The sequence below is a fragment of the Trichosurus vulpecula genome, chromosome 6, assembly GCF_011100635.1.
Source record: "Trichosurus vulpecula isolate mTriVul1 chromosome 6, mTriVul1.pri, whole genome shotgun sequence".
NCBI classification, from domain to species: domain Eukaryota; kingdom Metazoa; phylum Chordata; class Mammalia; order Diprotodontia; family Phalangeridae; genus Trichosurus; species Trichosurus vulpecula.
Window position 1 is genome coordinate 231622369 of NC_050578.1, and position 24894 is coordinate 231647262.

At 41.4% G+C, this 24894-nt stretch overlaps 1 protein-coding gene across 1 annotated transcript; it reads right to left on the bottom strand.

The window, feature by feature from the left end:
- On the bottom strand, positions 1–24518 carry E2F8 (E2F transcription factor 8). The gene is made up of 14 exons (XM_036765112.1): positions 24234–24518; positions 23688–24154; positions 19714–19720; positions 17410–17682; positions 16897–17053; positions 13765–14076; positions 13401–13562; positions 9847–9984; positions 7029–7232; positions 6627–6714; positions 5810–6377; positions 1719–1851; positions 1117–1514; positions 1–316 (listed from the first exon to the last, which is right to left on the bottom strand). The coding sequence occupies exons 1-14, from the start codon at positions 24516–24518 to the stop codon at positions 134–136; spliced, it is 3375 nt and encodes a 1124-aa protein (XP_036621007.1). The 3' UTR covers positions 1–133.
- Positions 24519–24894: the final 376 nt, after the last annotated feature.

The following is a 24894-nucleotide window of genomic DNA, read 5'->3' on the forward strand; positions in this document are numbered from 1 at the left end:
CAGTCATTAAACATATTTACAACTTTTCTGGGGTAGTACCTGCTCTCCAAGTAAGTATGTTAACATCTTTTGTGCTAAGCTTTTTTCCTATTAATTCAAATCTTTATTAAACGTCAAAGTTTGGTTCACTACATTAGTGGACATCTTCTGTAGACACTTCAAGCTTTCGCTGTGGGACAAAGAGAGATCCTAGAGAGGTGTTGTGAGCACCATCCAAATCGTCACAAGTTGAAGCCAGAAGTTTAGTTGGTCCTCCTGGTGTTCGGAAGAAGTTTTCAGTCACTAATTGTGATCCTTTGGGTGTCACTGGGACAGGCTAATTGAAAGAAATGGAAAAGAAAACCAGTCAAGATGAAATATATGTTTCCCAGGAGCTTAAAAAAAACAAAACAGCCTGGTCTAACATTTAAAAGGTTGGGAACACAGCATATCTAGAAAGCTGCTATGTAAATCATGACACGTTTTTCACCTGGTATTCACTGAGGCAAGGTGATATACAATATGTCTAGGCAACAGCACATTATACACTGAAACTTTGGGCTTGGGAGGGTCTGATAATGTACCCTGGTAGACTTGATAAAGGAGGAGAGAAGGACCTCTTTATGTTTACCACACCTCTTAGATTGCCAGGTATAGGCCTATATGCTTAGAGTGTGGCCAAGAAATGCCATAGATTGATTGTGAAAAGGCTGACCAGAAGGCATTTTCAAAGAACCATAGTATAACCTAGTAGGAACAATGTATCAGTCTCCCCAAATGTAGCTTTTTAGACCATATGTGCAGAAGACATTCTTTACATTCATAAGTGGCTATTTTCATGCACAAATGGGGAAAAATAAACTCAGTGGTATCCAATGGAGCCAATACATCGCTCCATCTTATGGCAGATGCTAGGTTATCACCATTCCTTATGTATCACATGTTCAAAAGAGGAATCAGAACACTTGGCTTTCATAATGATAACTCCTAAAATCAGAATGAAAAAAACTATAAAAAATGCCAACTAAGAAGGTCTTCCAATAAGAAAATGACTTTGGGGTCTTATTAGCATAGCAAACGATGATTCATCTATCATTAAAATGAAAGGGAAATGTCTTTAGCAGTAAACAGTTCTACCTGCTGTCCTGCAGCCCCAGCGATGGATTGTCCATTGAGCTGACTACGCCCAGGCACAGGTGATTCATGCTTGGTGATCTTTCCTTGTTGCACACCTGTATTCTCAGATGGAGTGCTAACAGGCTCTATTCCTGGAGACGCTGGAATGGAGCCCACGCCAGCATTTGCAGACACCTGTACACCCGAAGATATCAGCCCTAAATGCTGCAGAGTAAAGTTTACAATGGCTGAACTCGGGTTTTGGACAGGAACGGAGTGGCTTGAGGAAGGAAGGGATGGACTGTTGACAACAGGCCCGGCTCCTACAGAGGTTGGTGAAACCATCAGCTTCAAAGGTGTCACATGAAAAGTGGGAAAATTCACAGTGCTCAGGTCAGATGTTGTCACAGGAATGACACCTGGAAGACAAAGGGAAAAGACAAGCTATGAGAAGGAAAGGCATATGACTGAGAGGCTAATATGGCTTGAGTACACTTGTGATACACTTGCGTATGAACAGGTTTTTTGCTTTGTTAGTATTTTACTTTCCCCCTCCCCCAATTACATGTAAAAACAATTTTAACATTCTTATTTTATATGAACAGGTTTTAAAGCAAACACACCTGTAATTGGCGAATTGTAGATCCTGTTATTTGGAGAACAAGCCCCTGCATTTTCTTTAGGAGATAAAATAGACTCTGTACCAAGCGACGGGCATTGTGTGAGAGGAATAAGGTATCCTGATGGAAACAAGGTCTGGAAAACAAGAAGAGGTTATGCTACACAAACAATAAACAAACAAAAAAATCACATCTGCTTTCTACTTTAACCACTGGGATTCAGCTGTTTATTATGGGTGGAATTCTAGAAGGACAATTATTTTGGAATCGTTTCTTAGTCCTCTGGTGGTTACCTAAGGAAAACAACACATTCTATTCTTGGAGGTCCTTAAGTGATTCTTAGAAATTCTTCCTGTCATTTCAAAAAAAAGATGGGGGTATCTGCCCAAGATGGGCAGCTAGGTGGTACAGTAGAGTCAGGAAGACTCATCTTCCCCAGTTCAAATCTGACCTTAGACATTTACTAGCTGTGTGACTCTGGGCAAGTCACTTCATCTTGTTTGCCTCAGTTTCCTCACCTATAAAATGAGCTGGAGAAGGAAATGGCCAAGTACTCCAGTATCTTTGCCAAGAAAACCCCAAATGGGGTCATGAAGAGTCTGACAGGACTGAAAACAACTAAACAGTGTCTGCCTAAGACACCACCTTTACTGAATAAAAATGTGAATTTCCTTTAGAACCAGTAAAGCTCATCCTCACAAAGTGCTGAAATCATGACTTGGCCTATCAAACTTAAGGAGAATTATCAGCTTCCAAGGGACCCAGACAGATTTAAATGAAGGTGACAGCTGAACTTGCCAAATCATCTATTTCAAAGATTCTTGATAGGTTACAAGGAATAATATAAATGAACAATGATTATAATAATGTTCTTAATCCCAGAATTTACTGATATTAGTTAAAAAAGGTTCAATGAAAGGTGGAAAAGGAAAAAAAAAGTATTTTTTAAAATGGGGTCCCTCTGTGAGGGTCAGGACAAAAGCCTCCAAATTCTCCCCAAACTAGGAAGTTCTTTCTGAAAATGGTAAGTCTTGACCATTGCATCATCTCCCCTATGTCTGCCTTATCATTACACTGCGCCAGGGTGAGAAAACATTTATGAGTCAATCAAATGCTCAAAAAGCCCATTTCAACCTGCACGTGAGCAAAACCAGCAAAAATTAAAGGCAATCCCTGTAAATAAATGACCGTTCTCCTGTCTGCCATATGACCCCTTTCCTTTTCCACGATAATCATAGAAATAGAATAGAGTAGCAGCCCAGGAATTGGAATTGCTGTCTAAGGACCTGAGTTCTCGCCCTTCCATTTCCCACTCTAGCTACAGGAACTTGGGCAAATCAGGACCTTCTTTGGGCCTGTTTCCTCATTTATAAAATGAGAGGGGTGGCCTAAATCTCTAAGGTCTACTAGACCTTTTGCAGCTTGAAAGGCCAGTGGGGACAGGGACTGGGAGTTTGCCTTTCTTTGAATCCCTGGTGTTTAGCACAAAGTAAGTGCTTTTGATACATTACGATTCTACAATCCACCCACCGTATAACTAGCTGCTCTTGGGCAATTAAGCTGACTCTGAGTGGTGGGTTTACTATAATGCTTCATCAGGGTAGAAGTGGCATACTGGCTTCATAAGAGACTACGCCAGCCAAGCACAATCTCTGGCAAGCCCCATTAAGCTGAAAAGGCTTTCACTGCGGATCTGGCTACCAGCTGTGTGTCTTGATTATACACTACATGGCTACCAACTATATAACTTTTACTAGAGTAAGATGATGTTTGATTTTGGGGAGCTGCTAGCTGTAACAGTAGAGAGAGAGCTCTGCTAGGAGTCAGGAAGACCTGAGTTCAAATCTGACCTCAGACATCTACTAGCTGTGTTACTGAGCAAGTCACTTAACCTGTTTGCCTCAGTTTGCTCATCTGTAAAATGGAGATAATAGCACCTATCTCCCAGGGTGGTTGTGGGATGAAATGAGATAATATTTATAAAGTACTTAGCACAGTGCCTGGCACATGGTAGGAACTATATAAATGTTAGCTATTACAGTTAATTAACATAGATAGTTAAGGCTAGAAGGAACCTGAGAGGTCATCTAATCCAAGTTCCTAATTTTACAGATGAGGAAACCTAAGTCCAGTGGAAGAAAATGACTTACCCAAGATCCTAGAGTTAGTTAATGGCAGAAGTGAAATTCGATTTGTTCCCTCTGTCACCCGAGGACCACTCTAGCCAAGCTGGGGAGCCTCATGGCTTGAAGGTTGGACAGTGAATGACTGATTTTTCAGCCACAACAGCTTATAAACACTGTCTTCTGATGTATGGAGGTGTTGCAATCTGTATGGGTGAAGGCAGGACCCAAACTGGTGCAGTCACATTAAAATCACAGAATCTCAGGGTTGTGAGAGCCTCGAAGGCCACCTCCTCCAAACTGTACTTACACAGCAATCCCTCTGCACCATTCTTAATAAGCGGTCATCCAGTACCACTTACAAACCTCTACTGAAAGCAAATCGCTGCTAGCTAAAGAAGAGTCTGTTCCTATTTAGAGGCAGCTAGATGGCTTCGTGGATAGAGCGACGGGTGTGGAGTCAAGAGGACCCAAGTTTAACACTCCCCTCAAACACTTAGTAGCTGTGTGACGCTGGACAAGTCACGTAACCTATTTCTCTCAGTTTCCTCAGCTGAAAAATGGGGATAATGATACCACCTGCCTCTTTGTAAAGCACTTAGCCCAGGGCCTGGCACAGAGTAGGCACTCTAGAAATGCTTATTCCCTCCCCCACCTCTTTCTCCTCTAAAGGCCACTTTGGCCCTAAAAGTCTATAGGGCTGCAGGTTTATCAATGTTGGAAGAAAACAGTAAAACCTTGGAAGATTATGAAACAGAAGTGATAAAATCCTTAAGCTATTTAGTAACATGTTACGGTCCTGTGACCTCATGTCAAGGTCTTTGAAGTTCATTGAAATATTTCAGACCACTGTCAAGTACGCCCCAGGAGCTTAAAAGAGTGGCTCAGGGGATAGAGCACTGAGTGTGGTGAGATCCCAAAGAGTCAAAGAGATTCCCGATTTAGTTCCTTTTCTGCTTCTCTTGCTCAGGAATTAAATTAACATCAGAATATCAGGAAAAAAAGATCCTTTTTAAGAGTGGTCATTGTGAGGGCCGTAGTCAAGCTAAAGCAGAACAACTTGTTAACTAGAGCTGTACCAACAACAGATAATAAATACCCTGCAGCTTGTGTGTTTTAGAGGATTTCAAACCTACTTACATACACTGTTGTCCACGAAATATTCATATGTCTTCAGAAAATTCCTGACAATGTAACCATAATAGAAGTATGACACTCATTTTATATGGGAGCCCAGGTGGCGAGGTTAAGTAATTTGCCCAAGGTCAAATGAGAAATTGCTGGAAGAGCCAGAACCGAAAGCCAATTCTATTTCCATGTAGTGTTTCCCGCTGGATTATATCATCTTCCACACAGAATTTAATCTATCTACGTAGGAGAAGTTAACCTAGCATGCTGAGATCCTTACAAAATCCACATATTCCAATTCCTAAGGCTACCAAGACCCACTCTTAATTTCCTATCTATACATTTCTTTGTAAATGTAGTTTTGAAGTGAACCAATGGTGAAAAATTTTTAAAAAAAGGGGGGGGAGATTTTCTAATTTCTTTCCCAATCACTAAATACGTAAGTGCTTCTCTGGGTTGTGACTCAGAAAGCAGCTTTTATAGACTGTTGTAAGTGCACATTCACTTGGTACTACTCTAACCCATAAATTCCTTCAGCCTATTAAACAGGTGCTGGTGTCCCATATAACTGCCCGGAACATAGTTAACTTCCAGCCAGTACTGGGATTGCTTTAAAGCCCAAGAGTAATTCCTGCTCGCAAAAGTTAAGGATGCTTGTGTGGCGATTCCAGGCAGGAGATTAACTGTTGGAGGTGCCTGGGTCTCAGTTTAGGATGCCAGGAAAGGCACTTCCACTTCTACTGAGAAGCTGCTTCTGAGGCTGGCAAGGTTGGTAAACAACTGAGCCCTGGGCTAACCACCTGAGGGAGCTCCAGGGTCTGCACAAGGAAGGACTTCACTTACTGCTGGGACATTTTCAAGTCCTTTTAGATCCTCTTTAGGTTTCTTTTTGGAGCTGTTGTCCTCTGGTGCATTCTGTCTCTTCAAACATCTTTCAGTGGTGGGTTCTCTGTCTTCGTTCCTGGAGGCTGGTCCTTCGGAGGTGGGCAATGCTTTCCCTGGCTTAGCGGGGACATCAGCCTTGACCACATCACTAGTGACTTTTTCCGTGGTCATTTTTGTAGTTAAGAGATGGGAATTAGTATTATCGGCAGAACCTTTAATTCCAGTCGCATTAGTACAGGGAACAGTGTGTACTGAGGAACTTAGGTTTTGGGGTGTCACAGTTTGGGCCGGGGGAGGATGCAGATAGATTGCATATGAAGTACCCGAGGGGGCATGAGGCACAATTACAGGCACCGCAGAAGATAAGGGGCTGTGGATCAGAGGTAGGACCCCTAGTGGCTGAATGAGAGATGGCATCTGAGAGGAGGATATGGTTAGGTTGGGCTCAGCATTTGCTATGAAGTCAAGAGATTGACAGTGCACCGGAGGTCTTGTCAATTGCATTTTCACCTTCTTTTTTAGTTCACTAAAAAACAAAATAAAAACCCACAGGTTGACAAACAACAATAACAACCATGAAATATTTTATCATTTCAAGTTTTGGGGTAAAAAAATCAGTGCTTTTTTGGGAGCTTGTGTTAAAATCCCAATATTATTTGGAAGTAGCTAAGCAATAAAAACATCTTGCCAGTTCCTAAGTCTAATCAACATTCTTGGATAAAATAAGCAATCCCTGTAAATCAAAGAAAACTAATCCAGTACAATGTTAACTTACCTAGATTGTTCTTCTAATTGCATTTTGCAAATAGCTGCAAGCTGGGCCATTTTACTTGGGAAGGGTGCTGACTTCAGAGAACTCTCGGCTGGTAAAATAGAACGATGTAGATTAAGGCAAAGAATAGACATGTTCTTCCGTGTGAAACCACCATGACAGGAATTGTATAAAAACATTTCATGTTTTTGTCCCAGAATCATTAAGGAAATGAAATTCTACAAAATTATCTTCCTACCACTTGGTTCACGCATGATTTACAAAGTGAGAACAGTTGAGTGAATAAAGGTTATTGTAACCCTCTAATTTATTGAATTGATCTGATAGATATTAAACCAATTCAATAAAAATGCTTTGTGGTAGAAAGACCCTATTATTGTGAGTGGTACTTTCTCAAATACCTACCTTTATTGGTCTTGATGGGGCTACTGGGAGCAGAACTTATCTTTCTCCGGTCATTTTCTATACTCTTTACTAGTTTTATTAGAGATGGATGTCTGGTAAAGTTTGGTTTCCCGGTGGTAGAGAAGAGATTTTTAGCACATTGTTCTTTAGAAGACTGGGGTGCTTCCAAATCAGATGAGTCAAAGGAAGTTACAGGGCTCAGAACTGAAACACAAGAGATCAGTATATTAAAATGTATACAGTGGATTAAATACATATGCACTGGAATTAAATCTATTCCTCTGAGCACATCTTAAGTAATAATTAGTACAGACTAACATCTCAAAACTGTCATCAGTGGAGAGATACAGACTAAAAACAGACGCTGACAGTGGAGTAAAGTTGGCTGCATGTTGTAGAAAAACAGCCAGGCACAGTTACAAAGGTCACTGAGCTGCAAAATAATAACACTGATGATGCCTTCTATTCATGTACCTTCTGAAATGCTTTCATGATGACATTTCATTCCCTGGGCTTTGAAAGTGAAGGTGGGATTGTATTTTTAAATTATGTTTGTTTTTCTTTGATTGCCTAGAAACAACTTCCTTGAAGTAGGCATTTAATAGGAGACACCTTAATAGGAAGTGGTTGTTGAAAAGCTCAATGTTTTTCAACCATCTTATATATTTTAGGAGATCATGCTGGAAAAGCCAAGTGATTATAAGGTGGGGAGGACATATAGTTGTAAGGGCAGCTCCCTAGGATCTAGCAATATGTATCACAGGCTACCCAGGGGCAACGAGCTAGGCTCAGAATAAATGAGAAGATCCTGCGGGGTGGAATTTAGGAAAGTGAGCAGTGATTTCAATGATCACTGTCACATAAGCCTCTCTTTAAAAGCCACTGTTCTCCTAGGGAAGATATATGGTTGAGAATCATAGACTGCCACAATCTTCAAAATTATAAGAATGTCACAAGATGTAATAATGAAAACAAAGAGACTATATCAACAATGCCATGCCCAAGTGATGGAAGAGATATGATGGGAGGATATGTATGGCTTAAAAAAAAAAAAGGTTGGGCTGGTCATGTATTATAGACAAGAAATTAAAGTCTGAATACCGTGCTGGTACATTTGAGACAATGAAAGTGCAGAAGTAATCTTGAGCTGTGATGAATGGAAACTAAATGGTGGATTTACAAAACATGTGTACAAGAACGACACAAGAAGAGGGCTATGGGGAAAACGGAGATTTGCAAGTCAATCAATCAATAGCCATTTATTAAGTACCTACTACATTCCAGAGATTGTGCTAGGTGTTGGGACACAAAGACAAAATGAAACAGGACCTGCCTTCAAAGGGCATACATTCTATTCAGGGAGACAAGGTATAGGACATACAGAATACATACTGAATAAATGCAAAGTAATTTTAGGGAATACCAACAAAAAACCATAACCCACTATGATCTGGGAAGATCACAAAAGAGTCCATTGAGAAGTTGGTGTCTGAATTGAGTTTTGGAGGAAATGAAGGATTCTGAGACGTAGAGATGAGAAACACATTCTGGGCATGGGAAGATATCTTAGGCAAAGCAGAGGAATGAGAGATGCGGTGTTGCATTCAAGGATCAGCAAAACCGTAAAGCATGGGAAAGGGATTAATAAATCTGAAAAGGTGGGTCGGGCCAGATTGTCAAGGGCTCTCCATGTCAAAGAAAGGAGTTACCCTAGTAGTTGTTGTTCAGCCATTTCAGTTATGTCTGACTCTTTGTGACCACATTTGGGGTTTTTCTTGGTGGAGACACTGGAGTGGTTTGCCATTTCCTCCTCCAGCTGATTTTACAGATGAGGAAACTGAGGCCAACAGGGTGAAGTGCCCAGGGTCACATGGCTAGGAAATGTCTGAGGCTGGATTTGAATTCAGGTCTTTCTGATTCTAGGCCCAGTGCTCTATCCACTGTGCCACCTAGCTGCCTATATTTTATACTAGAGGCCATAGCAGATCTCTAAAGTTTACTGAGCATGGGAAGGACTTGGTCAAACCCGACTTTAAGAAAAATCACCTTAGTGGTTGGGTGGAGAATGGACTGTAGAGAAGAGGGACTCACAAAAAGGAGACCAATTGGGATGCTATTACAATAGTCCATGTGACAGGTGGTGGTCGTCTGCACTAAGATAGTGGCCAATATGAATCAGATACAAAACTGTTGTGAAGGCAGAAAGGAAAAAACTTAGAATGGATACAAGGGGTAACAGAGCAAGGGCTAAAGGCTAAGGCCCAGCTTGCAAGCCTGGGTGACTGGAAGGATGGTGTGGCTCTTGCCAGAAATAGGAAAGTTTGGAAGAGGGATGGGTGTAGGGGTAAAGAAGATGAGTTCTTTTTCGGATGTGGTGAGTCTGAGGGCCTGTGAGACTTCCTGTGTGGAATGTCCAATAGGCTCTTGGTGAGGTATGTATGACTAGAGCTTGGGAGAGCCTAGCTCGGGATCCGCAGATCTTGTAGTCATCTATATAGATATGTGAATCAATTGGAGATGATAAAAACACCAAAGAGAGAAGGTTGATAAGGGGACCCACGGCAAGGGGGAGATGGGGGACATCATCAAGAGATGTAGAGAAGTGGAAGAGAGGGAGCTCACAGGCGAATGGCCTCTATTTTCTGGGTAGGGCATGAAACAAAGAACTCAAAGGAGAGGGGGATGGGAGGGAGAGATATTCCAAAATATAAAGTTGAGGTATGCTTGCATAATCTCTTCAGGAATGGGTGGGTGAGGGGTTCTCTATTTGCATATTAGGTCAAAATAGTGGAGCCAAGAAAAGGAAAAAAATACACACCTGTGGAATTGGAACAGATTTCTGGCCCTGTCCATTTAAAAGCTGGTTTTCGGCCTCTTTCCTCTGTAACATGAACTTTCTTGATAAGCTCCAGACTACTCAGAACATTTGCTATATCATAAAGCCTTCTAATTTTAGCTGGAATCAAGTAAACAGAGCAATTAATAGAAGATTCCTTTAGTCTGTTTTTCAAAACATTTTTGCATAAATGAGCACTATGTACATTTAAGATAGCCATACTGTCAAACAAGTAAACATGAGACTACTTTTCTAAGTCATTCTAGGGACAGTATTTACTTGCTTGTTTTTTTAAACCACCTCATAAGATATGTGATCCCGTAAGGTATTCCCTCCAGTAAGACTGTGTGATATAGGAGAAAAGACATTGAATATGGAATTAGAGAACCCAGATTTAAATCCTGACGCTGGCGCTTCTTACTGGTATAAACTTGGGCAAGTCACTTGACTTTTAAGACTCAGTTTCTATGAACCTGTAAAATGGGAAGAGTTGGACTGGATGGCCTAAGGTCCCTTTCAGGTTGGCAAGTATAGTTTATGAGGCAGATGGCAATACTTAAATGCTCATTTTACTCCCAAATTCATCACCTGGCACCTAATTTTCCAGGAATGAGAAAATAATAGGCATAACTTCAAAAATATTTTGAACATAAGGAGGATTTGTTGAGCTTTAAATGAGTGGTACTAAATTTTGAATGAACAAAAGCACATCTTGATGAAAGAAACTGGCATTATGAGGTAATCCCATCAAGAATTATTCTACAGATTTCAATGGCTTAATTCTTGAGGGATCTTTCAATATATCCTGGAGAATTTTACAGAGGATGGAAATAGGGATATGAGCAGCATCCGCTTTTTGCTTTTCTTTGTAATCACAATGTACACTTTTATAGAGCTTTAAGATTTACAAATGCCTTATGAGGCCATAAGGCATAATTTCATTTTAAAAGATAAAGACACTGAGGTTCAGAAAGCTTAGATGAAGTAAGGATGGTCAGCTAGCTAGGGTCAGATGGGCTTTGAATTTCTGTCTACTGATGTCAGCTTTCTCTCTAACACACTAAACTCCCTCTTGGTCATTTCTAACAACGGCATAGCACATGACCTAAGATGCAGATGCCTTATTAAAAGACCAAGGCACACTCTACATTTTTGAAAAGCCAGCCTGCATTGGAATATAGTTTTTTGAAAAGGCCTGCATATGCCTCCCCAGTGATGTGCCAACATAGCAAATAGTAGCCATTTACAAACTTAGCTGCATCTTCATAGCTGAGCCAGAGGGTTCTAAAATCCCTGGGGATTTGGCAAATTATACTCATTTCAGAACTAAAGGAAGAATCTACAACTGTGTCTAGACAAATAAAATGAAATGGAGAGTGGAACATTGTCTGTTGTAGCCCATCTGTATAATGCAGGCTACAATTTTTCCTTGTGGAAATGGCAGATTTTTCAGCCCAAATGACCTGGATTATTGTCTGATTTTCCATTTCCTTCTGTCTTTATAGGTACATTAACAGGTAGGGAATCTCTATACTTTCTACTTCACAGGGTTTTGGGGAAGATGATGCTTTGCAAACCTTAACCAAGCTATATAAAGGTAAATTGTTATTATGATGGTGATAAAGAGTTAGATTTATCCTTAGAATGGTAGAGATATTCTACATGAACAGTTCAATTATGTGATAAATATGTTTCTTGCTAAGCTGTCAAAGATAAAAGGATTGTCGGGTGCCTTACAGAGAAGTAAAAATAAAACTAATATTTATATTGCTTCTTAAGTTTTGCAAAACACAATCATTGGATCCTCATGAGAGGGATGGGCTGTTGCTGTCCCAGTTTCACAGGATAAGACTTAGGATGGCAACTGACAGATGAAAGGGAGCCTCAGAGGCGATTAAGTACAAGGGATCGGAGACCAGAGAGGTTAAGTGACTTGCACGCCCAGTGTCACACATTTAACTACTGTCAAAGGCAGGATTTGAATCCAGCTCCTCTGACTCCAGATCCAGCTGTTCCTTCCACTGTACCAAGAACTTTTCTAGGCAACCCAAAGATGCTTATAATTCTTTTAGCCACTAAAATGAATGTGAGTCTGTTTGGCCATAAGCCTGAAAAGTACCCGAGGAAGGATGACAAAAAAATAAATAAATAAAAGATTTGTCCTCAGAATGTTAAAGAGAAAAAATATGCATGTGTCTTGTTTTAGCCAATTTGTTTTATGTCTCTCTTAAAATCCCGGGGCTTTTGAGGACAAGAAGAGAAACAGGCAGCACTGTGTGAGCCTTGCTTTCCCTCTCAGAGTCCACTGGCTTTGGTCTGTCACTCATGGTCGGGACTCTGGGAACATATCCCCCTCCTTGTTTCCTGTATTCCGTGTCACTGTTAGTCTATAAGACAATAACTAGTCATTTTCATTTACAACAGACAGAAGGGGCACTGAGCTAGGAGTCAGGAGGCCAATGTTCTAATTTCAGCCATTCCACTACCTACTATGTCAACTTGGTCCATCATTTAACTTTTCTTTGAAGCAATTTCCCTAGATGTAAAATGAGGAGATGGAACTAAATTTTATCAGGCCCCTTCTAGCTTCTAACCGTCTCAGTTTCTTCAGTCATGGTACAGTAGAAAGAAAACTGGATTTAGCATCAGATGACAGTTTCAAAACCTATCCCTGCTGTTTGGTACCAGTGTGACCTTGGCCGGTCACAATCTCTCTGGGCCTCAGTCTCCACTTTTGAAATACCAAGGGGTTGGACTCCAGGCCCTTCCAGCTCTAAGTCTATGATCCTATGACATTTATCTATGGCTGATATCAGGTGTTGTTCTGCATGCCACCTAAGAAAGCTGGAGGCAGGAGGGCCCATCAGTAGAATGGGATCTCTGGTTGGCATCAAAGAACCACCTGAGAGAGATGTGACTCAGCCATGGCTTCCATGCTTCTCTCTTTGCTATGCTCCCCTCTCTACAGTTTGCTGGGATTCCCAGTGGGCAAAAGAATGCAGGCAGCAGTGGCCATCCTCTGTCCTCTGCTCAGGGACTCTGCTGGCAGCAACTACCCCCTTTTCCAGCTCATTTTAAGGCTTCAGTAAAATGAAAGTAGTTTCTCCTCCACAAAAGGGGGTCATGGGGCAGAAGTGAGGATGAGGGTGGGGGTAGGTGCTAAGGTTTCCTGAATATGCTTGAGCTCCTCTCCTAGAGGCTTCCTGGGTTTAGAAGAAATTAAAAATATCGTTCTTTGTTTACTTTGAACACTAAATATCCTGGCCAAAATCTCTTTTCTAGAAATAAGACCTACTATGTTTTTGAGAACCTTAGAAAACAATTAAAGAACTATTTATGGCATCAAACATAAGTATCTCTGAAAAAATCAATCCTAGTTTGATTTAAAGCAGCAATATCATAGCTTCCAAGGAAATTTAAAAACACAGCCTGAGAGTGATTATGTGCCAAGTCTATATTAACAATTCTCAAACTGGATTCAAACAATCAGTAAATCTAAGCACACAAAGACATACTCACGTTAGTGGTACACTTACTTTTAAACTTGCTTTTATCCAAATCTTCTACATGGTCCTCACCAATTAAAATTTTGGCGGCAACTTCAAGGCTTACTATCTGAGGGGTCGATACGAGAAATAGCATCACAAATTTCTGGCTCATCACTCTTAAAGACTTGTCTTTTCGACTATTTACAGAGGCTATGCAAAAAAAAGAAATGAGATTAAAAAATTAAAATCCATGGAGAAGCTGAACTATATATGGTAAAAAGTTTGAAAATAAAGCAACTTATCACATTCATGACAACAGTAAAATTTTGAAAATGACCTGACAAGAGTATCTTTTAGCATCCATTTTCTTTATAAAGAAAAAGAATGCAAACTGCTCTTTTCGAAGTCTCACCTGCTCGAAATTCCACTCCAGGAAGTTCCACAAAGCACATATCAGAATGTCCATTTTGGCCAGAGCTGGGTTTCACTGCGGCTTCTTCATTTTTGTCGCTATTAAAGTCAAACTCCTGCTCATACTCTCTCTTCTTGATCATCATGATCTGTTCTGCATATTTGTTCTCCATACCAACACTTTTCAGAGTTCCAAGGGTTTTGTTGAGATTATGACGCCCATGCCAAGTATATCTGTTTTTTGCCAGGCGACTGACCATATGCAAACTTTCTAGGACATTTACAATATCATAAATGCGTCTACGCTCAACATCTACAAAAAAAGGACAATTGACCATTACTTTCAAATTACCTGAAGAAGATTCTTTAGGGTACTTTAAATTGAGTAGCTTTTTTTCTTCATCAATACAACTGCAATTTTATTGATGAAGTTTTAGCTAATATAAAAGAATTAACTTCAAGCACATTGACCATGTGACTGGGAAAACACATAAAATAAACATGTGTGGGTCATATTTTCAGCCCATATTTGACAACTATGGTTAACATTGGGTACAAATAATTCTGTGATATTAATATGTTTAGACCATTCAATATATTGGAATGCCACAAATAACATAAAATCCACATTTGTTCAATACCTTTCATTCAGGTGCAATGGCTACTATTCTTAATTCTAAATGGCTACTATGGCCTTTAAAAAAAAAGAATTAAAAAAACACTCTGCATCGAGACTAGTAATGACATTAATACAATGAGATGACTAACAATCAATCTGTGACTGTATTCATTGACATTCCCTCCAATGATGAAGAAAGCAAACCATCTATGCATGCCATTCCTATGAGAGTTTTGTCCATGTCCTCCCACATGTTCATCACAAGAGGTCCACCTATGTGCTGCAGCCTTCCTCACTTTGTCTTGGCATTGCAAGGATGTCAAAGGAGCGTGGTCCGATGGTTATCCTTCATTATCACCATGTGACCAGCCCATCTTCTTTTTCTCTCACGTATTTCTTTGATGGTATCCTTTGCTCCTTTGTAGGTCTTTATTTGTAATATTCTACAAGCCTGTTCCTGTCCACCATGTGCCTCTCCATTGCCCTTTGAGTGATTTTCAGTTTTAATTCTTTGGAGCCTCTAATGTTCCATAATTTGTAGTCAGAGGACATCACCAGAAGAACAGTGGCATTAAAAATGCTGATCGCATCAAGTTCCAGAACATTGTAGAGCTTCCTGCATGACATCCGTAATTGTTTAAAAAGAGTTTGATCTAACTATCCACACAGGAAAATCAAGTGGATGAAGAATGCTTATTGTCCTGATTATGATATGCAGTTGGATGGACAGTCTATAGAGCTCATCCATCAGAAGATATATACATATATATACACATACATACTGTACAAACACTGCAAGTGGACAATGAGTTGAACTCATAATTGAACAGGAGGAGGAAAGCAGGCTGGATTGCCTTTGGAAAATGGCAAAGTTCTTTTAATGATCCCAAACTTCTCCCTGAAACAAAGGTCCATCTTTTTAATACAAAGTGATATTATGGACAAAACTATGGACAAGTTGAATAATCTTTAAATGCGACATTTCAGCTGTTAGTATGTTTAAAATGTAGTTTAAAGCTTAAAAAACCCTTAAGATTTCAGCTATTTTCTCTATAAGTTGATATTATAATCAGGAGTACATAACCATATAATCATAGTTAGTAGTTATGTTGATTTGTATGGTTGTTACATGGAGAATTTTTCATCCACTTCAGTGGCTCTAAATATAGCCAGATACCCATTTTTAGTTTTAAAATATGTCTTAATAATTTTGCATTTATATGAACACATACAGTACATGTTTAAGGGAGGGAGAAATGGGAGGGCAGGATATAAAAACACATGAGAAATGACCCCAATAACTTTCCATAGCACACTGTGCCAAGGTGAATGAACTTGACAAACTCATTAGTCTTCATGATAACACTGAGGTTGTTTAATTCCCACTTAAAAAAATATACTGATAAGCAGATACATAGATGAAAGCTAGAGGTAGTGAAATCACTTGTGAATGCAGTAACCCAGAGGCTGAACCTGGATAAGATTTCATAGTTAGAGCCTCACTCATAGGATCCTTGACTTAGAGCTGGAGTATACTTAAGAGGCCATCTAGTTTAACACCTTCATTTTACAGATGAAGAAATGGAGACCAAGGAGGGGGGAAGTGACTTGCCCAAGGTCACATAGCTAGTAAGTAGCTTAGGCAGCATTTGAACCCAGGTCCCATGACTCCAGGTCCCTGATTTGCCACTGTATCACTTTCTTCATGAAACTATTTTTGCTTTTGCATGTTGCAAATCTTTCTTTTAAAAATCACACGCCATAGAACGATTTTGGAATGTCCTTACACCTTCACAAATATCCTACCCCATTTGCCTCTTCACAACATGGGAAGAAAGTTTATGTTGCGTTCTCCAAGGCTATACTAACGGAGTACAAGATGGGAAGAATTAAGAGTATAAGCCTGGCAATCAACTATGTAAATGGGGTCCAAAGCTGAGTATCTAAGTTCAGAGAAGTCCCTCATCAGAATTCCAGGAAGGAATTTTTCCTCCATCAGAAAAACAGGCAGAAAGTCACACAAAATTCACACAGTTCTTAGACCATCGACAAACATTAATTTAACATAATCATATGCTACGTATGCGATGCCGGCAAATAAAAACTATTCGATTGTTATCTTAGAAACTTATCATTTCAATATGGCCATATTCAAGCGACAAAAGATTATTTAGATTAGAACAGATTGCCATGAGTATGTATTTGTTGTTCACCCATGTCCAACTCTTCATGACCCCATTTAGGGGTTTCTTGGCAATGATACTAGAGTGGTTTGCAATGTCCTTCTCCAGCTCATTTTACTGATGGGGAAACTGAGGCAAACAGGGTTAAGTGACTGCCCAGGGTCACACAGCTAATAAGTAGGAGAGGCCAGATTTGAACTCAGGAAGATGAGTCTTCCTGACTCTAGGCCCAGCACTCTGCACTACATAGAGGCCCCATATAGATGTCTATATGTAGTCATTTTAATTATTAAATATTCATACACACATACGCACACATTTAAATACTTACTGAGTTCTTCTGCTACTTCATCAAGACAAATGTCATTATTCACAGCAGGGTTAGGATAGTTAGGATATCGTGCTAAGAACTTATGACACAATAATCCTAAACTTTTTTCTTTCCGACTTGGTTGAGATTTCTCATATTCATCTCCAGATAAATGTTCCTGCACAAGAAGAAGAAAATTATTTTAAATATAGAAGTATAAGGCTTGACAGATTTATGAGAGGCACCTGCACTTAATGACTAATACTTATACCATGTGCTATAGCTTCAACAGCTGCAGAGCTTTGAAAAAAGAAATATACTAGCAAACCTTACTTGGCACATTTGAAAGGCAATCTAGTACTAAAAATACCAGTATCCCAGAATCCTTAATTCTCTATTTTCTTTGGCTAAAACCTTTTGTCTTATTCTGAATTAGCTACGTGAGAATGGTCTCTTAAAATTGTTCCTGCTGCTATTCTTTCAATATCCTCACTCGTGTGGTCAAACAGTATCCTAAGCCCTTAAAAAACCTACATGTAAACAATCTTTGGCCTCAAGGATTCCACTCCTATTGTCAGACAATCCTCTTTTCTGATCTCTGTTTCGGATTTCAGGACTAGCAGCACTGATCAACATTTTAAGGTTCGCTGTTGGCGTCCATGGTTCACCTGGAGAGATTTCCTTAGGCTTTGTGGGTGTCGTTAAAGGTCCAAAGTTGGGTGGAATTTCTGCTAATATTGAATTTGGAGTAGTGGACTCCTTCTGTGGCGTTTTTGTCCTTTTATGTGGCTCAAAGAAATGATTTTCCTGTAATCATAAAATTTAAAAAAATTACATTCATCACAACAAATAACCGTCTTTTGTCTTCATGAACTTAAAAAAGACACAGGAAGGAGACCTGAATTCTAGTCCAAGCTATGCCACTCCCTGTATAACCTTGGGCTGAGCTCAATTTCTTTATCTGCAAAATGAGACGACTGGAATTGATAAAATTGTGGAATCTCAGAGGTGGAAGGGACCTCAGAGGGCATTTAGTCTAACATGTACCCAAACAGGAATCTCCTTTTCAACATTCTCATCAAGTGTTCATCCAGCCTCAATTGATGACGTCTAGTGAAGGGACTTACTACCACTAATGGGGCCCATATCTATTTCTTGTCTGAGGTCTGTTCCAGCTCTAAACTTTTTTGGTCTTTAGGTTTATAAATATTGTCAGAAAATAAAACCCAGGAAGATTATTAAAAAAAAAGTGGAAATATCCATCAACAAGCTGCCAGTATGTTAGGGTCCTATGACCTCTGAAAAAGACCCGTCCAAAAAAATAGGGAAGGGCCAAGAAAGATTCAGAGTCAAAGGACTTGAATTCAAATCCAGCTCTGCATCATACAGCCTGTATGACCTTGGGTAAGTAGTTTAGCCTCTGAGTCTTCATTTACTCATCTATAGAATTAAGGCATTGGACCAGGCCTTTTCCAGCTCGAAATCCTAGGACCCAATATATCATCAAGGAAGGATGTCGCTGTTATTGACCCCGTAACCAGTCTCATTAGACAGTCATTTGCTGAAGTCTGTGTCTCACACTTCAAAAACAGCTCCTAGAATAGACCAATGCACAAGACTTTCCACAGAGACACACAGAGCACAGGAAAAGTCACGAAGGAAACCAGACTCCCTGGAGCTGAACTGCTTTGCTTTAGACACAATAAGCTCTCTAGTCACAGGGTAAGGGCCTGGTTAGGTAAGATGACCCTAGAGAAGCCTGAGCTATCTCTATTTTGGTACATTGGCCTATAGGCAGGAAGCCTTGCTGTACGAGAGAGATTAAGACCTTACTTGGCATATTGACAGCAGATGCCTTCTTCCTGTTCCCAGAGCTCAGCTACCATGCCTCCCTCATTACAGTAACAATGACCATTTAATGCCACCATTCCAATAGCTAAAAACATCAAAAAGACCTGGTAATCAAACATTGCTTCAAACTTTCTATATCTAATGATTTGACCCACTTCAAAAAGTTTTCTTAGTTTGAAATGATTCAAAACTATCATAGCATAGTTCATGATGAGATAGATTGATTGGTTATTCACAATATCAAACAAACCTGAGTCCAGGCCCATGGAGCAATGGAGATACGGAATGAATTAGGGCTGGCCCAGGGTCATCCTTGAGGCCAAATCCAGAAGAGGACAACAGACTTCCTGACCAGCAGAGGGCAACAGAGCGCCTGCCAGGGGTATCAGATGATGCCTAATTCTCAGCTATTTCATGGCCCACCATTTGCATCCAAACCACAACTAACACTGGTGGTTTCCTAGATTCCTGCCTTTAGCAATTCTAATTCCTACCTTTCTCCCTTCTAATGCTGAACACCATGACTTCATCAGAATTAAAAATGCTGGTGCCCCAAAGAGAATGGCAAAAAGAAGAGAATGCCCAAAAGAGAATGGCGAAGCTCATTACTAAGGGTGACTCGGGAGCAAGAAAGACCAAAATGATTTCCCTAAAAAGCAACCATATCATTCCCCACCTCACTAAATGTCAGTGACTCCCTTTTACTTTTAGAATGAGATATCAGCTCTTCCTTTTTGGCATTTAAGGAACTTTACAGCCTGGTCCCACTTCCCCTTTCCAGTTTTATCAGACATCCCTCCTTTGGAGCACTCTCCAGTCCAGGCAAACAGCTCCCATTGTGCCTCACACACAACACTCCATCTCCTATGCACTAGCTGGTCCCCATGCCTTAATGACACTCCCTTCTACTTTCACCTCTCAAAATCTTCCAAAATTCAGCTCAAGTACTGATGCAGTGAAGTAAGCAGAGCCAAGAAAATAACGTACACAGTAACTACAATGTACAGAAAGAACCGTACACCAAAAAATTAACAGTTGTTGTTCTGTCATGGCCAACCCTTTGTGACCTCTTTTGGGGGTTTTCTTAGCAAAGATACTGGAGTGGTTTGCCATTTCCTTCTCCAGTTCATTTGAGCAAACTGAGGCAAACAGGGTTAAGTGATTTGCTCAGAGCCACATAGCTAGTAAGTGTCCAAGGCCAAATTTGAACTCAAATCTTCCTGATTCTTGGCCCAGTGTTCTATCTACTGCACCACCTAGCTGCCCTCATATCAATAATAATGGTAACCAAATTATATAGACCAAGCAAGAATCATTCAATTGAGAATGTTTTCAGACTTGTTTTCAATGTAACGATGAGTTTTGTGCTGATTATTTTTTTCTTTTCTAAAAAATACTATTTGTTCTATAGGATGGCTCTCTGGGAGCGGGAAAGAAAGGGGTACTTGGGGTAACCGTGACCATGTAAGAAACAGAAGATATCAATAAAACCTTATTTTTAAAAAGCATTCATTTATTTTATATATGCAAATGTACATATATGTGTATATATATAGATATATACATATACGTGTGTGTGTGTGTGTGTGTGTGTGTGTGTGTGTGTGTGTGTGTAAGCTTTGTTCCCTGGTAGAATGTAAGCTCCCTAAGGTTAAGGACTGTTTCATTTTTGTCTGTTATCTTCACACATATAAGGCACATGCAAATGTTTACGAATGGGTTAACTGCAGTAGCATAAAACATATCATCAGTGATATGCGTGAAAGAAGATGGCCTGGTCACGTAACAAAAATGAAAGGTAGCCTACATCTTGCACAGGTGTCCAAGAAACACTAAATACTAGAGGATAGCCTCCAGCACAGTGGGTGTACCCCCTAATGTAGAATTTGTTGAAGTATAGGGACAAGAATTACACAGGATAAGGTGTGGATGGGTTATAATCTGCACAGGTTAAGAGGTGAGATCAAAGCCTCGTCAAAGTAGCTATTCTAAATTCGAAATTGTAGGATGCAAAGTCCTGTAATAGTGTATTATATTGATGATCACAGACTCACAGCATGTTAGAGCTGGAAGAGGCTTTGGTGTAGTGGAAAGAAGACTAGATCTGAAGTCAAGGACCAGGGATGAACTCCCAGCTGAGTCACTGACTAACCGTATGACCTTAGGCAAGTTCTTGGACATCCTGGACATCCTCACCTGTAAAATAAGAGGGATGGCCTCCTATAGTCCTTTCAAACATGAAATCTGTATATGACCTTCTCTAACTCCTTTGCTTTACTGAGAAACTGCAGTAAAGAGGGGGTGAAATAACTCCTGGAATCCAAACCACAGGTAACAACTAGCCAAGGTAGGGTGGTACTTGGTTCATCAGACTGCCAATTCAGAGCTCCTTCCCTATTTCTGTCAAGGGCACCACCATGTTCCAGACACTCAGCTTTGCAACTCTGGTTCCCTTCCCCCTGCCCGATACATCCAACCAGTTGCCCTATCTTATCTGTAGTCACAATATTTTACAGTTTCCCTTTTCTCCATTCTCGGAGCCACCACACCGGCTTGGGCCTTCATCATCTCCTGCATGGCCTATACTGATAGTCTCCTCGCTGGTCTTCCTGCCCCAAGACTCTCTCCCTAGTCCAATCCATCCTCCACAATCACCAAAGTGATTTTCCCAAAGAGAAAGACGGACTGTGCCATTCTCCTACTCAGTAAATTCCAAGGGCTCCTATTGTGTCTAGGGACAAAAATAAGCTCTTTTAAAGCCCTTTACAACCTGGCCCCAGCCTTACTTTTGTAATCTTATTATACATTACACGCCCTCCCACACTCTGCTGTAGCCCAACTGGCCTTGTTCTTTCTTACATGGGATATTGCATCTCCACTCTCTAGAGAATGCACTGGCTGTCTCGATCATGTTGGGAATGTACTCCCACCTCTTAGACTCTGTTTTTTCCTTCCAAATTCTGCTCAAGTGCCATCTTCTCCATGAAGCTTTCCCAGATGCCCCCATCTCCTATTTTCCTTCCTCCTCTTCTGGTTGACCTTGAATTTATTCTGTTTGCTTATTTATGTATAAGGGGGCTCCCTTAATAGAATACAAGCTCCTTGAGGACATGGGCTGTTTCACTTTTGTGTGCCTGGCACACAAGAGGAGCTCAATAAATACTTATTGATTGATTACCATTATTGGTTCAACACAGAAATAAGTTGTTCTTACTCCTCGGTAACTTTACATTCCTGGATTAAAGAGAATACATATGAGTTCAGTTGGACATGGCAGTAATCCTTGTCAGCATCCACATCAGAGATGCTGACCAAGTGAAGTGAGAAGAGTTTTCATGAGAGAGACAAATCATGTAGTTATGGCTTTGATTTCTCCAACTCTGGGAATTAGAAGGAAGTGGATGGTTGCTATTCTATTTCAACTAACGGCAATCAGAAGCATTCTGAATCTTCCTGTTTTATGGGTAAGTTTAACTTTTGGGAACAAGCGGGTACAGCTATTTGCATAATTTTTGTGGTTTACAATGCATTCATCTGGATAGTACATGAGTGAGAGCAGAAAAAAAAATGATTATCCTTGGTAAAAGAAATCAACTCTGCAATCATGTGAAACCGGATTCATGGTAGAGTACTCAGCAAAACCTCGGTGTTGTACAACCCTCAGAAACATCAAACTGAAAATGAAAATACAGTTTAAAACTGCACTAAGTCTTTTGGGACACCATGCATATTATTTACTTCTTACTTCTTTTCTAGGATAAACATTTTCACATGTTCTATTCTTATGGTACCTTTTCAACCACATTTTTCTTAGTCTTTGACCTAAACTACTGAAAATGATAGAATAATTTCACAGATCTAGGATAAACTGCCAAAGGGCTTCCTCCCCACCTCCACCCCCTTTTTTTTGCATCGGCACAAACAAATTAGTTTTTTTTTAACACCTCTGTCTTCACAGAGAAATGTATAGAAGAGGATGTGGCCTTAATAAAGCATACATACACACATACAAAAAAACCAACTCCACCCCCCCCCCAAAAAAAACTCTATATAAGTCTAGGCACCATTTTCTTGAAAAGAAAAAAACCCCTGAAAGTCAGAGTAAAGGCAAGAAGGCATTACACTTAAAACTGTAGCAATGGATATGGAAATCACAATACCTTTTCATTCTCCATTTTGTAAACTCTTCATATATTTTCTTAAAACTCAGAGATGCTGATTTTCTCCTAGAAATTCTGATGGCTCAAACATGCCAGTGTATTTTATTTTTTTTGAATAAATTTGTAATATCCTTCAAGAAAAAGAAGAAAGTTAATAGAAAAGGGAAAAATATAATGCATAAGAGAAGATAATTTCTTGGAAATTCTAATGCAGTCCCCATATATATCACATAGCCCTCCGAAACAAAAATGTAAAACAAAAGATAACGTGCCACAATTTTACTACTGGTATAGATATGATAACCAATGAAAACTTTTCAAAATTCTGATGGAGGTATAATTACACGGCAAAGATGGAAATAATTTCAAGTTATGGCTATTTCCCAATGATAACTTTTCAAAAGTCTGATGAAGGTGTGATTAGGTAGCAAACAACAATTGAAAGAATTTTAAGCTAGGACTTTCGATTTTAAAAAAATACATCGAGGGCCATAGTGGACACAATTTTATTAGTGTAAGGAATTGGAGGAAATTCCTTCCACTGATGCAGATATGTTGGCAGTTCCCTAATTTGTTGCTAACATTCACTACTATTACTTTTTTCAAATAATTATACATCTCACAAGATTGCCTTTTAATTCGTTATCTTAACTTGTTGGTTTGCTGGTTCCTGGCCCAGCCATTTATTTACCCGGGAAACCCAAAAGGTGTCCTGCAGAGAGCCTCCAGGCCTCCCAGTGGCCACTAACGCGGGTCCAAAGAACTTCCCCCTCCGCCTAACTGCCCCTCCCCTCGGCCCACCTTGGGGACAGTTCCTTGACAGCTTCCTTGTGGTCTCCAGGGTAACAGACCCGGACCAATGAGAGGCCAGGCCGCCGACCCGCGATTGGTCCTGGGGGCAGAGGGCGGGCCCCAACCTTCAGACTCCGATTTAAAAATTTGGCGGGGAAAACCCGGGCCGCGGCGGGTGCCGCCCAGCCGAGCGCGGGGATTGCGAGCGGGAGGGTGGGCAGGTCGGCCGGCGACCCCGCGCAATGGCCAGCGCCAGCAGACTCCTTCCCATTCCCCCCGGCCCCCCCGGGAGCCCCCGGCCCCTGCCCCGCCCCCCTCAGCGCGGGAGCCCGGCTCCTCCTTCCGCGGGCGCCGGAGGGGTAGGCGGGAAACCGCCGGCCGCCTTCCCGCCCCCTTGGGCCGGCCCGGCTCGGTTCGGCTTCCCGGTCCGGGGATGCCGGGGGTCCGGAATCCCTGCAGCGGCCGCGGCGGTCCGGCTGGGCCCGGGAGCCCCCTCACCTGTCAGGGTGGGCGGCCCCCGGCAGGAGGGAGGGAGGCCGCCTCTGCTGCTCCTGCTGCTCCTCCTCCTCGTCCTCGTCTCCGGCTTCCCGCCCGAGCCTCGGGATCCAGCGGCCGGCGCCGCCGCCCGTCGGTCAGTCCAGGTGTCACTCGGAGGTGGGTGTGGAAGGCGGAGCGGGAGCGTCTGTCGGTGGCCCGGCGGGAGGGTGGCGGAACGGCGGGCGCGTGACCTTCCCGGAGCCCCCGATTTGAAATTAACCCGCTGTCGGCGCGAGCTGCTAGGACGGGTTGGATCTGGGAGGGCCGCTCCTCAGGGGCCCGCCCCTCCCCGCTCGGGCCCATCTCGGCCAATCTGAATCTCCCGCCAAGAGTCTTGAGCCAATCAGAGGCCGGCACCGCCTTCCCCGAGAAGTTGGGAGGCAAGTTAAGAAACTTGTTTTTTGGCTCCACTCTAGTCTAGGAGGGATTCGCCGGGTACCTGTGAGCGGGATGAGATCAGGAGCCCTTCTCCTCTCCCCTGCCCTCCCCTCCAAGGGTCAAGCCAGGTCCTTCCTGTAGTGGAGAGCGCCCCACCTGCCCACTCCACCCTTCTTACCTTTCGGAGCTGGAGCAGAAGGTAGTGGCGGAGGCTGCGCTCTCCAACACCGTTTCCGAAAACCAGGGTATTTATGACTTGAAACTTGAGCCCCTGTTGCCAGAAATGGGGGTCCGAGTGAGT

Excerpts from the sequence above, each read along its gene's own strand:
- E2F8 (XM_036765112.1), bottom strand. The coding sequence starts at position 24,518 with ATGGGCCCGAGCGGGGAGGGGCGGGCCCCTGAGGAGCGGCCCTCCCAG. Across the intron at positions 17,054-17,409 it reads AGGCCAAAGATTGTTTACAT|GAACATTTATCTGGAGATGA; the intron begins GTAGGTTTTTTA and ends CTTCTTGTGCAG. Across the intron at positions 7,233-9,846 it reads AATCTGTTCCAATTCCACAG|TTCTGAGCCCTGTAACTTCC; the intron begins GTGTGTATTTTT and ends CTTGTGTTTCAG.